Below are 13234 nucleotides of genomic sequence, written 5' to 3' on the forward strand. Positions count from 1 at the left end.
GCCTATGCAGGTTCACAATGTGAAGGCTTGAGACCCCTTTGATCTGGAGGGATCTTAGAACGTTAGAAGATGTTTGCACTAAGTTTACAGAGCCAAATGGTTCGGTAATTTTCTATACCAAGGGTGAATCCCAGTCTCTGCAAGGGGAAAGATCATAGGTACCTCTCTTGTCTGCAAACTGTAGATATTCCCATTGGTATAATTGCGATTGTCTGGCCACTGTTGGAAAAGTAGGAGGAGCTTCGTTACCCTCTGCCTTCCACGCTCTTTATCTCCCTACTTTCCACAAGTTTCAAATCCATCAGCAAAAACGCTGTTCATCCTGTGTCCATTCTCCCCAATATACCAGCGGAATCTACATTCGATGGGTGAAAGAAAAATCCAGCACAAACAAATTGTTGCCCAAAGTTCAGCCAAAGCAAAGATATGATTTAAAAAATAGAAAGGAAGGGCCTACACTACTGGCAAGCTGGCAACCTGTAAAAAAGCAGAATAAGTTGGGTACTAAGGATGGAATATTGTGGTACCTTGATGCCAAGGATGCCAATCTAAAGCAGAGCAGAAATCAAATAGCTAAGCAGTGTGCCCAATCCCTTTAGCGGCCACCAATTGCCTCTCCAAAATGTTTGCAGCAAAAGCCCAATTCATACCAATGCCACATACAAGCTTGCAAAGGTTTGTAACGAGACAAAATCTGGAAGTGCCCCATTCCTTAAAAGTTAATAGTATTGTCTTCAAATTGACATCTCAGATGCTAAGGTGACTCCACTGTGAGTCCAAGATCTTCCATGATTGTTCCTGGACGAAGTTCTTCCATCTTGTTCTTTTTCATTCCCTTATGTTGTCGCCTAAGATGCACACCTAAATGTGGGCAATGTCTTCAATCCTACTAAGTGTGGTCTTTAAGGCACAATGCTAAGAGAAGGGGCTGTCACCTATTCTTAACTCTCTCCTTTTAAGCTCTCTCCTAGCTAAGGCTAAGGGGGGTGGTCCCTAAAGATAACACTAAAGGAATCCTTGTCCCTAAAGATAATAGGCAAGGCAATCACCATTCAATATAACTTGAATTAGATCTTAAGATTAAATTGATTAGCAAGTATGGGCAATTAGGAGCATATAACAATCGACAATTTAGATAAATCAATTATACTTGATGGATATCCTGCAAGACAAATATTGTTGACCAATGCCAAATATTCTTGCAAGAGATATGCTCACAAATAGAATAATATTACTTGCAAAAGAGATATATCAAGAAATTGCACAATTGGATGGCTGCAAAATAAGAGGTCAGTGCAATAAAGTCACAAGAGATTATGCACAACCTGATGTATGAGTAATAGGAATAAAATGAGACTTGCAAAACAATTAGAAATTATACTTGTTTTGAAGAGAGATGCTCCAAGAGATAGAACAATATCAAGAGACTATGAGCATGTAATTGAAATTAACAAGTACAAGGGCAATAAAATGTAAGATTTGCAAGTAAAATGAAATGCTCACAATAATAACCAATTGCAAGATCACGAAGTGGTTTTGGTAAATTTTAGTTAAGGCTATTCTATGGTGAGACTTCCCCCCAATTCCTCAAAACTTGGTAAGGGTTGAGGTGAATTGCAAGAAGGCTAGGATGCACTTGTCCTTCATTGACAATATCCACCTAGACTTCAAGACAACCCACATGCCTTCATTCCTACAAGGGCTCGACCATAAGAGAACTACGAGGTCACATGTTTTAACCTTTGCTCCAAACTCAAATTTAGGGAGATTGAATGATAGTTGAGGAAGGTTGTTTTAAATATCTATCAACCAAGTGTATGCTTGGAGATAAATTTTAGAGATCCTAAAGATGCAAATTAGATACTAAGTTAATACAATTGCTTCAAGTGAGATTTGACAATTAAATAAAATGCTTCAAATGTGAAATGTCTTATGAATATCAATTAACAAATACCATTCCACTTAAGTGATCAAATTAATTCTTTAGAGTGTTAAATGGTCAATGAAACAAAATTTGATTTACTCAATGAAGCAAATGACAAGTAAATCAAGAATTAGATCAAGAAGCTAAAACTACTTCAATGTAAGTGCAAATTAGACAAGTGAATAATGAAATTACTCAATGAACACAAAAGCAAGTTAGATCAAGTAGATGACAAGTGATTGAAACTACTTGCAAAATGAAATTAGATCTAGCAATGTTAATGCAGCTAGATGATGAAAACATCTAAGGAAATTAATCTAAGCTAACAATGCAACATGAACAAGTTAGTCACCACCATCAAAGAGGTCCTCCTTCCAAATGAGGAGGTGGGATACCAAGGGGAAAAACCCAAGCTCCCTCCAAGGAAAATTTCTTTTATTATTATTACAAGTAAAACCCTCTTAGAGAGAAGAGAGGGTTTAGATCTAGAGGAGGGTTTACAACATAAAGCTTCAAGGAGCTAAACACCCTTTTCCTCAAGATTCAAAATAGAAATGGAAATTATTTACAATGATTTTAGTGAAATTACTATGGAATTTGATAATCGTCCTTGAAAAAACTCGTTTTCTCTTTAAGAGATTTTCGCTTAAGCTTTGACGTCCAAGGGAAAGGAAATTTTTGCACAAAAGCAAGAGAGATCCTCTTCTTTGCTAGCTGCCAAGAGAAAAAGGCATCAAAAATATGGACGACTTCCCCAAAAAGTTCGATCTATCGATTTTCAAGCATTTGATTTGAGATCCTTTCAAAATCAATTTGAAAAACCCTAGCCATCTAGCCTCCAAGAGGAACTACTCAAGAGAGAATGGCTTGATCCATAAACTAGGGTAGGTTTAGCTTCCAAAAAATATTTGTTTTCTTGAATCTCCAATCTTTCACCTACAAAGAAAAATTAATGCAAGATCTCCAAGCCAAACCCTCTTCCTTCAGATCTGCACAACCATAAAAGAAGACCCAAATATACACAAGAGAAATGTGATTTATATACAAAAAGGGTTAGAATATACACAAAAATTTACAAGTGATAGCCCAAAGAGTGTGAGGACACCTCCGCTCTTGGGCAAACAAGTAATAAGCTCTGGATTAGCTAGATCTGATAAATAAAGTGCATAAATGAATAGATGTGATGATTAAATGATAATATTCACAAGCTATGGCAAGGAAGCTCCCTTCAAAATAAATCGTTTGATAAGCCTTTGAGAAAACTCAATGCGGGTTCTTCCACTTCTATTCCTTGAGAGTTGGTTGGTTCGACTGAAAACTTCCCCAAACATTTAAGATTTGATTCATAAGATAGATTTCTACACTAGAAATAATTTTGTTAGAACATAAGGAGATAGATAACACAATGAATGAGAGGACTAGCGGTTCAGCCAAAAACCCACTAACGCCTCAAGTTCGAAAGTGTTTTTCTAAACTCAAATACTAATGTAAGATACCTTACAAATACAAGATCCACAACTGGCAAGTGAAATAACAAAATTATGATTAACACTAGTAGAATATTAAGAGAAAGGGAACTAGAAAGATTTTACCGTAGAAGTCGAAAGAAAAACACCACATAAATTTTACCCCCAAAGTCCTTCATAATTATGCAGAACTTCACTTAGCCAAAGGCTCGATTTTCATGTTGTTACAATGAGAGAGCAAAGGCTCTATTTATAGAAAAATATGAGAGAGGAGTATCTCCAAGTGGAAATTTCTAGATCCAAGGAGAAAGTGGCTTGATCCATGTCAACTTGATCTCCACCCTTGATGAGCTTGCGCAAATCCTTAGGAGAACTAGCCATTTTGCTTGAATGGTCTTGGAATTAATTGCTGGAGTGGTTTGACCACCAAAAAATATTTTCCAACTTTTTGCCTCAAAGAATTCTCGTTCAATTTTTTGGACCATTAACAGTTGAAGAGGACCAACAGATTTTCCTTGGGATTTTTCCTGCTTGATTTGTGGAGACTCCTCAACTTTTTAACTTGACTTCTTTTTTGGGAAAGTCCACTTCAATTTTTTATTTATCTTTTTTCCACTTGGAGAGAATTTTTATTTTCTCTCATTTTATTTTCTTGGTAATTTCTAGCCAACCTATTGCCAATTTGTGTTAAAAAAATGGAAAAAATAGGAAACGAGGGGTAATGACACATTTTTTGACCCTAAAAGTGTGTCTAGATAGAAAGTTGAGGTGTAGAGGTCTAATTTTGATTACTCATACCCCCTACAACTTCTATAGACAACACTTTTTACATTTGATATCAAATAATTGTTAAAATTCCCGACCAATGGCAATTTTTGATAATTAAAAAGATACACTTAGACTCAATTTTGTGAAACTTTAGACATGATCTGGTATGGCATTTTACACCGACTCTATACACTAGGACTCACCTAAGACTTTACCATCAAGCCTCATTCTAGCTTTGGGGTATAATTAGGAGAAAAACTCAACTAATTATTTAGTGTTGAGAAACACAAATAATTAGCTAAGGAAAAAACTCCCTAGAGTGAAAATCCTCTAGCAAAATCTTAAGCTACTTTGGTGTGTTACATGACTCAATTTTCATCATACTAGAATCATTTTTTACAATAACCCCACAGGGCCGCAGGATTTGGGATACATCGTGCTGAAAATCCACTGCATGATGATGATGGAGTTCTGAAATTCTGACTGCTTTGACCATGATGGATTGCTTTGAAATATGTTTTGCATATGGAGTCTTTGACAATTCTGTAGTTGACACTTGAGTGGTCAACACCTCCCATTGCTATAGGAATACTACCGGTGAGCTGATACTCCTCTCTCTTGATGGGATGTTGATGTTTTTGTCATGATGTAAATTGTCCTTAGGGTATAAGGTGGAAGGGTCTGCATGTAGGAGGTTTTTGAACATTTTTCCAATGCCCATACTTCTTCATCCCACTCACTAATGGCGCTCTTTCGTGTTTCAACCAGTGTTGCACACATCGCGATAAAATCGTAAAATCGCGATTTTTTAATTTTGCCGATTCAAAGCGCGATTTTTATCGAAAAAATCGCCCCTTTTTTTTATAGCGATTTTTATCGAAAAAATCGCGATTTTTTGAAAAAATCGGGAAAAAAATCGGAAAAATCGGGAAAAAATCGGAAAAAATCGGGAAAAAATCGGAAAAAAGCGGGAAAAAATCGTTTGGCACAAAAATATTCATTTTTTTTCAATTTTTTTTCAATTTGTGCCAAACGATTTTTTCCCGCTTTTTTCCGATTTTTTCCCGATTTTAACGATTTTTTCCGCTTTTTTCCCGGCGCCGATTAAATCCCGATCGCGATGTGTGCAACACTGGTTTCAACATCGTGATCATTGGCATTAGCACTGACAATTGGCATGCTTAGTTACTGCGTAGGAGATATGCATCAATAATTGGGGCCATATAAATATAGAAAAAAAAAACCAATATTGTTTATTTGGAATACTTTTGTGATCTTTTACAAATAAAACCTAAAAAATATAGAATTAAAATTGATATTTCTCATAAAGTCCCATTTTCCAACAAATACGTTGCATCCGAGATTGATCCATGGTGTGCATTGTGATAGTCGACATTTTGAATCACAATCAAGACTCATCACTAGGAGAATCTGTCAAGAGACATGGATCTTAGCTAAATAAATATAACTTATAGGAGAGAATGTGAGAAGGAGCAACCAAAAAATGTTGTCCAAGAAGGAAAAAAACCTAAATTGATAAAAATAAAATTAAGAAAAATTAAGAACACATAAAAACAAATCAATGAATAAGGAAACCTAAATACTATGTTAATAGTAAGCATATAATACAATTAAGTAATTACTAATAACAACCTAAAATATTTAACAAAATTAAATAATAACAACCTAAAATATTATGTAAAATTAACCTAGAATAAGAAAACCCACACTACATGAGCGTGCATAATAATTAGTACATTGTAAAATTATATGATTAAAAGGAAACAAGTAGATGGAATCAAAATAACAAATAATACCCTCTAGTAAATATTAGTACCTAATAGTTTGTACACAATAATATTAAGAAGAAATAAAGAAAAAGGAACGAAAATAACACAAAAAGGATGATCGAGAAATAAAGAAAGCAACAAGAACAAGCAAGCATAGAGAGCCTAAAATATAATAAGTAGATAATAAATAATGTAAAGAATCCACGAAATTCCGAACTAATAATATCAACAATTTTAAACATATTTCTTCTCATATAAACACAAAATTTCTCTACTAAACTTTGCAGCGAAATAGAAACAAAAATAACAACAATCACACAATACAAACACAATACTTTTCTGGGGAACCCAACTGGGAAAACCCTCTCTGCTTGATTATTGATATAAATTGAGCGTTAGATCTCTTGCAAATACAACTTGTTTCAATTTGAAAACAAACTTATTTTCCTGCCTTGAACCAGGCTTGAAACCCTTACAAAATGGTTGATCCCTATCTGCTCTCTGTCAAACTCACACAAGCCTCAACACACAAGCACCAACCTGTGCTCTCTATTGCTTTGTCTCACCAGCTCGTGCTCACAAGAAAATGATCAAATTGTGCCTTTGTTCCTCCTTATAAGCGCTTCAAATGGGCTATTACTGGCAAGTTCTAGTTGAGGTAAGTTGAACTGTTGATTGATTAATTAACAAAAGCTCTTTGGTTGTGTTAACTTGTCCTTCCTATAATTTAGGAGCCTGACTCAATCTACTCATCCGTTACCCAAAATAACTCACCCTAGAAGACAATAAACTCTACCTTCCACTAATTAGCACTAGTCAACTACTTCTTGCACTCCTAACTTTTAGGAATTCGCCCTAAATTTTAGGAACTCGTCCTACTTTTTAGTAATTAGCTCCTAATTCTTTGCTGTTTATTAGGTCTGTCCTAATATAGCCATTTTTCAATATAGCCGCTTTTAGTAAAACCTAGCCGTTGGATGATCTGCTCTCCGTTTTTATTATGCAGCCATGATTTGGTTCTTCGGGTTGTCCTGACGATGAACCACACTTGTTGGTTCGAAACGCGTTGACAATTTTTCTATTATGTGATTTACGTCGAAATACTTTCTCAATCTTGATATGGATCACAAAAGCCTCAACTCAACAAGAAGAAACTCGTTGAGGCTCTAAGTCACAAATCAAGGAACCCTTTCTCACTATTATTTTTAACAAATAAATGAGACAAATAAAGGAATAAATGAAAACAAACGAAAAAATGAAAATAAAAAGGAAACATTAAGAAAAGGGAAGAAAAACCAACCACAAAAAGGAAAAGAAAGAATGATTAGCATTATATTAAACCCAAAAAGAAGAGAGCTACTAAGCAAGGCAGAAAGTTAGAGTGTCATTAGAGGGATAGGAACAAAAAGACACCATGAGATGAAAGGAACGTTGTGAGAGGAGGAGGGGGGGGAAGGAAAACTAGAAGGGAGGGGCAAGGCTGCAGGGGAGTAGCCCCCTCGCCCCCCCTCGAATCCGCTCCTGTAGCACGCTCTGAGCGAGAGCAACCTGGGAGCACGCTCCCAAAAAAGAAATTCTCCTTGGCTTTCTTCACAAGTTTGTTTGTTTGTTTGTTTTTGAAAAGATGTTCAAAACACAATTTTTTTCAAAGAAACAAGAGTTTTTGAATGGGGTAGCCTAATATTCAAGCCTGTGGCGTTAGTATTGATATGCAATTCATGGTAATGTTAAATTCTTAAAGTAAAAGGATCATCTTTCATTCATCCTTTTACTTAAATTTTTAATATTACCATGAAATGACTCAGGGTGTTTGAGAGTGGTTCTGACCTCATTGGATTTCATATGGGGAAAGTAGAATTTTAGATATCACTCAAAATCCAGTGTACTTATCAGTTTTTTTCAGGATTTAAGGATTGGGGGGATTCCAATGTTTCCATTGGAATTGGTCGTGTACTAGGGTATGGAAATCGTATTTAATCAAGAGCACCAAGACCTCTATGTACCTTGATGTTAGTGACATTGGTTGTCGAACCCTTCTATCATGACCCTATTAAAAATGTACCCATCGCTCAAACAATATCTTGACTTGACATGCTACGTTTTTTCTATCTTATGTTAATGCTTAGAGGGTGATATTAATGACAAAGACCCCAAGACAGGCAATGATTTTGATGATATGTAAATATTTGTTGTAGCATGATTTATTTGGATGTTAGAGGCCATCTAAAGCCTATTTGTTGATGTATTTTCGGTTCAGAGATGGATTGCACTTGATGCTATTTTGTTTATGTGCACCCTTACATGCTATATAAATGAAAACTTGTAATTTGTGGACCCGTGGTTGATGAAGATTATAAATACTAGATGAATGATGCTATGTCACAAGGTTCGTCGAACTTTAACCTTGAGGTTCGAATTTTGGCGAACCTTAAAAAAAATTTGAGGTTCGGCGAACCTCATCGAACCTCATAGTCATTGATCAAGTCAATAGATCAAAACTCATAATTTCCTATTGCAACTCAAGCTTGTAATTTATCCTTGCAGTTTCCATGTCTGTGATAGAATTTTTGATGTTTACTGATGTTGTTTCTTACTATTTTATCGTATAATTTATTTTAAATTAATATATATAGACGAACCTAATGACGAACCTCATCAAAACATTCGAACTCAAACCGAACCTAGTCATTGTCGAACCCAACCTCGAACCCGAACCATGTGACATTGGAATGATGTTATATGGATTAATCCATGTTTGTTTGTTTTTTTTCTTTATCACTTTTTTTATCATTCTACATGCTTTTGTTGACATATATGCATCAAAATATATAAAAATGTATATTATATAAAAATTTGCTTCCGATTCGCTCTTGACCCGGAAACTTTTGAAAATGTCGCTCCCCGCTCCTGTTTCCGACCCCCTCCCAAGCACCCTGGGGAGGGGACAAGACAGGATGAAGGGAATGAAAAGAAACACAAGAGGGGAAAGGAAGAGGAGAGGCAGAAACAAAGGAGGTTCAAGGATACAACAGTGGGAAGGAAAAATGATTAAGGAGCAGAGAACTAGGGAACAAAGAGATAGGAACCAAGACTTGATCATCAAGAGATTAGTGTTGAGTGAGCAAGGGGATCCAGCTCTTGCTAACTTCTAGTCCATCATCCCTATTGAGATTGTTGGGGTGCTTTATGATTTCCAATGCTTCTTGGAATCTTCGTTTGAAGTTGTGGCCTTCCTTTATAAATGATGGTCTTCAAGACATAAATGATGCTTGTATAGTCTTGCAAGAATGCTCCACAAGAGCTGAGGAGTGTAGCCTCTTTCTTATGTCGGCTCCATGCTCTTAAGTCTTGTCCCGAAGGACTGACCTGTCTTGCCAATGTAATACATTCTGCCTGAACAAGTAACCTTGTACTCTACTTTGAGTTAGAGGTGGTCCAAATTTTCTTCGATGTATCTCATCTTGTGTCAGATGGTTTTAAGAGGTTTGAACGATGTTGTAATTCCATTCCTTCCAAGGACTTTAGCGATTCTATTGATGGTACCCTGGATGTAGGAAGGAATTGAGAGTGGCATCTTTCTTCATCTCTTTTGATGGCTCTAGTAATGTCCTCCTTTCTGTATCCAATACTTCAGATTACCTTAGTTAGGTGGTCTATTTCTTGTTTGAACTGTTCTTTGTCAGATATTCTTGAAGCTTTAGTGATTAGTGTATTCAGGACACCAATTTTTTGTGCTGAATGGTGGTGTGAATCTGCATGGTGATAGCTGTCGGTGTGTGTTTTTTTTCTGAATACTTGATGCCGAAAGGTCCCCTCCTCGTTTCTGGTGAGTAGAACATCCAGGAAAGGAATGCTGTTATTATTTTCCTGTTCCATGGTGAATTTAATGTCTTCCGATATTCCATTCAGATGGCCCAAGAACCTGTCTAACTCCATATTTCCATGTGACCATATTACGTTGGTATCATCAATGTATCTTTTCTATCTTTTTGGTTTCGGGGGGTAAGTGTCAGTGGACTTCTTTTCAAACATTTCCATGAAAAGATTGGTGATAGTGGAGACCCCATTGCTACTCCACTACTTTCACTGTCAAATTTATAATCATCATGGTTCAGATATCAATACTAGTCAGAAATGCCAAATGATTGTGCTTTTAGTGCTTCTTGATATGAAAATGCAACTCTAAACAACTCGGTCAAGATAATTCAGAAATTAGCAGGCAGTGATCTATGTCATAAGGTTTGTCGAACTTCAACCTTGAGGTTTGAATTTTGGCGAACCTTAAAACTTTTTTGAGGTTCAGCAAACCTCATAGCCATTGACCAACTCCATAGATCAGAACTCATAACTTCATGTCACAACTCAGGCTTGTAATTTATCCTTGCAGTTTTGATGTCCGTGATAGCAATTTTTTTATGTTCACTGATGTTGATTTCTTACTATTTTATCCTATAATTCATTTTAAATTAATATATGTGTATATAGACACTGACAAACCTAATGGCGAACCTCATAAAAAAATTCGAACTCAAACCAAACCTAATCATTGCCGAACCTGAATTCGAACGCAAACCATGTGACATTGGCAGTGATGCACTGGGATGAGTTCCTGATGGTAGGGTTCATGCTCCTGAATCATGGTTACTCGAACAGGTACATTTTTCCATGTTCCCTTTTCAAGGGGGCACTAGGAAACACACAAGATAACACAACTCTTCTCCCCTTCAAACCCCCTTGCCAATGCAAATTGGGTACTCTAGGATGCATTTCTTCAAAAAAGAGGAATGCTTGGATGCTCTTTGACCATGTTTGATGTGACTTCAATGTCATTTGTAGAACCGATCGACATCTTTTGAATTTTTGAATATAATGACAAATGCAATGATGTTAGATGATTTGTGATTACTAATGATTATTATGTTATATTACATGTATCTTTTATTATGTATGTACTATATTACTATGTTATGTATCAGATTTGTGATTGATTCAATCATTAACATTATATCACAGATGTTTCAGTTTTCATATATTTAAATTTTTAGTATTTTGGGAAGGGTCACCTATGTTGGAGACGTCAATGTCCCCTAAGACCTTCCCTAAAAGTTGGGGGGGGGGGTGTTTCCACATGTCTGCTGGATGTGTTTTGACATCCCCACTTCATGTAAAGTTGGCGGAACATTGGAAACCAGTTCAGTTAAGGAAGTCTGGAAAATTTCTTTGCCATTCGAAAAATGCTCTGTAATAAAACTTTCAAAATGCTAGATATTGTTGTTGGAAAATCTGAGATGAATGGTTGGTGATGGTAAGTAAAATGAAACATGAGATAATTGATGAATTGTTAAATCCTATGGTCAAGATTTTTTGTTCTAACAAAAACCCACGATGAGTCTGTGAAATGGATGGATCTGAGTGAGACAAACACTAAAAACATATCTTGAAAGTAGGACAAGAAACAGGAGGCGTGATAAATATAGGAATCAAATCTTAAATCTGTTCATATAGGAAAAAAATGAGGGTTTTTATTATCATGCCGTCAACAATTGAAGTGTTGGCTGTATTTTTCACATGCTAATACAAGCGATTAGGAGATACACAGAAATATATGGTAACTAAATTTTGTATCCAGTAATTTCGATTGGGATAACATTATATTTGTCAAATTGAATTCTCTGTGGGTATAAAAACTAAATTATTGTCCAAAATACATTTTCTAGAGATTATGATGCCATTTTAAAATAGCCATGTAACAACAGAAGCTAAGTAGCTGGTCTGTGTTGGTTCTCTTGTTCATGTTATTCTTATGATGCTTGAACTGTCTTTTTTCCAGGTATGAATAAAATGGTCATTAACCACCTAGACAAACTTTTTATCACAAATGATGCTGCTACTATAGTAAATGAACTTGAGGTGCAGCATCCCGCAGCAAAGCTCTTGGTGTTGGCAGGTAAAGCTCAACAGGAAGAAATTGGAGATGGTGCCAATTTGACGATATCATTTGCAGGAGAGCTTCTTCAAGGAGCTGAAGAGCTTATTAGAACAGGCTTGCATCCCAGTGAGATAATAAGTGGTTACACAAAAGCAATAAATAAGGTGATTAGCCTTTGATTTGTTGCAAAGGTAGATAGAAGTACAGGGGTGTTTCCTTTTTATCATTTCACTGTCTATCTATGTTTGAAGTATATTATAGAGTATCAACATAGTTCTATGTTCTCTTATTTGTCAATAACCTTTATTCCTATATTCAGGCAATTGAGCTTCTAGATGAACTGGTAGAGAGAGGTTCAGAAACAATGGATGTTAGGAATAAAGAGCAAGTAATCCTTAGGATTAAAGCACCTGTTGCCAGCAAGCAATTTGGACAAGAAAGCATTCTTTGCCCTCTTATTGCAGATGTAAGAAAACTATTAACTGTATTTTTCATGTATTATGAGTTACTTGTCAGTAATGCAACAGTCTAATTATCTCAAGTTTGCAGGCATGTATTCAAGTTTGCCCCAAGAATCCAGTGAATTTCAATGTGGATAATGTGCGAGTTGCAAAACTCCTTGGTGGGGGTTTGCATGAATGCACTGTGGTTCGTGGTATGGTCTTGAAAAATGATGCTGTTGGAACTATCAAGCACATTGAGAAAGCCAAGGTCTGAATTTCAATCCTATATTTGTGAACGATATGGATTTAACAATTAGTCCTTTATGATTGTGAATGTATTTATAAAGGGGCTGAGAAAGATCAAACCCCAGGGTGTATGTCCATCGGATTAATCATTAGATCTGTTTGTTCATTGCTTCAAAAGTAGCCTGTGTTGTCTCCAGGGTCATTGGTTTCTTGTGTTGACTTTTTCTTCCCCATATAGCATCAATTTAGTTGTTGTTTTTATTCTTATCTGACTTACATTGCCATCAATTGTTATAATTTACAAATCCAAATATCTTTTGTTATGCTTTAGATGTTCCAATGCAAATTTCTTTCCAACTTGAAAGCTTGTTTATATGATGGTGTAAAACCTACTGTATGCATTCATTTAGTCAGAATATTTCAGTGTTCAATCGCTGTTGAATGTTAGAACAACTGAGACATTTATGATTGAGTGACCTTGCTCTGGGTATTTGCAAGAAACAGTTTATTCAAACCATTCAATTACTAAGCTTTCCATATGTTTGGAGATGGGTCTCTTTTGTAGCCTGTAGATGTTAAGATTTGTTGTAACCAAGGTACCTTGCCCCCAGCGTTGCTGATGCATGAATAATCTCTGATGCTCATTGGCCCCTTTTACTCATGTTACT

At 36.0% G+C, this 13234-nt stretch overlaps 1 protein-coding gene across 1 annotated transcript in view; it reads left to right on the forward strand.

Moving 5' to 3' along the window:
* Positions 1–13234, forward strand: part of LOC149240745 (T-complex protein 1 subunit theta-like) — an 83054-nt gene that overhangs the window by 6564 nt on the left and 63256 nt on the right. Inside the window, exons 2-4 of the mRNA XM_089373801.1 lie at positions 11779–12041; positions 12197–12343; positions 12427–12588. Coding sequence (XP_089229927.1) covers positions 11779–12041; positions 12197–12343; positions 12427–12588 — 572 coding nt within the window. The remainder of the gene's footprint in view (positions 1–11778; positions 12042–12196; positions 12344–12426; positions 12589–13234) is intronic.

The sequence above is a fragment of the Pinus tabuliformis genome, chromosome 8 (genome assembly GCF_031772625.1).
Source record: "Pinus tabuliformis cultivar Carrire ecotype Pingquan chromosome 8, CPIR1, whole genome shotgun sequence".
Classification (NCBI taxonomy): Eukaryota; Viridiplantae; Streptophyta; class Pinopsida; order Pinales; family Pinaceae; genus Pinus; species Pinus tabuliformis.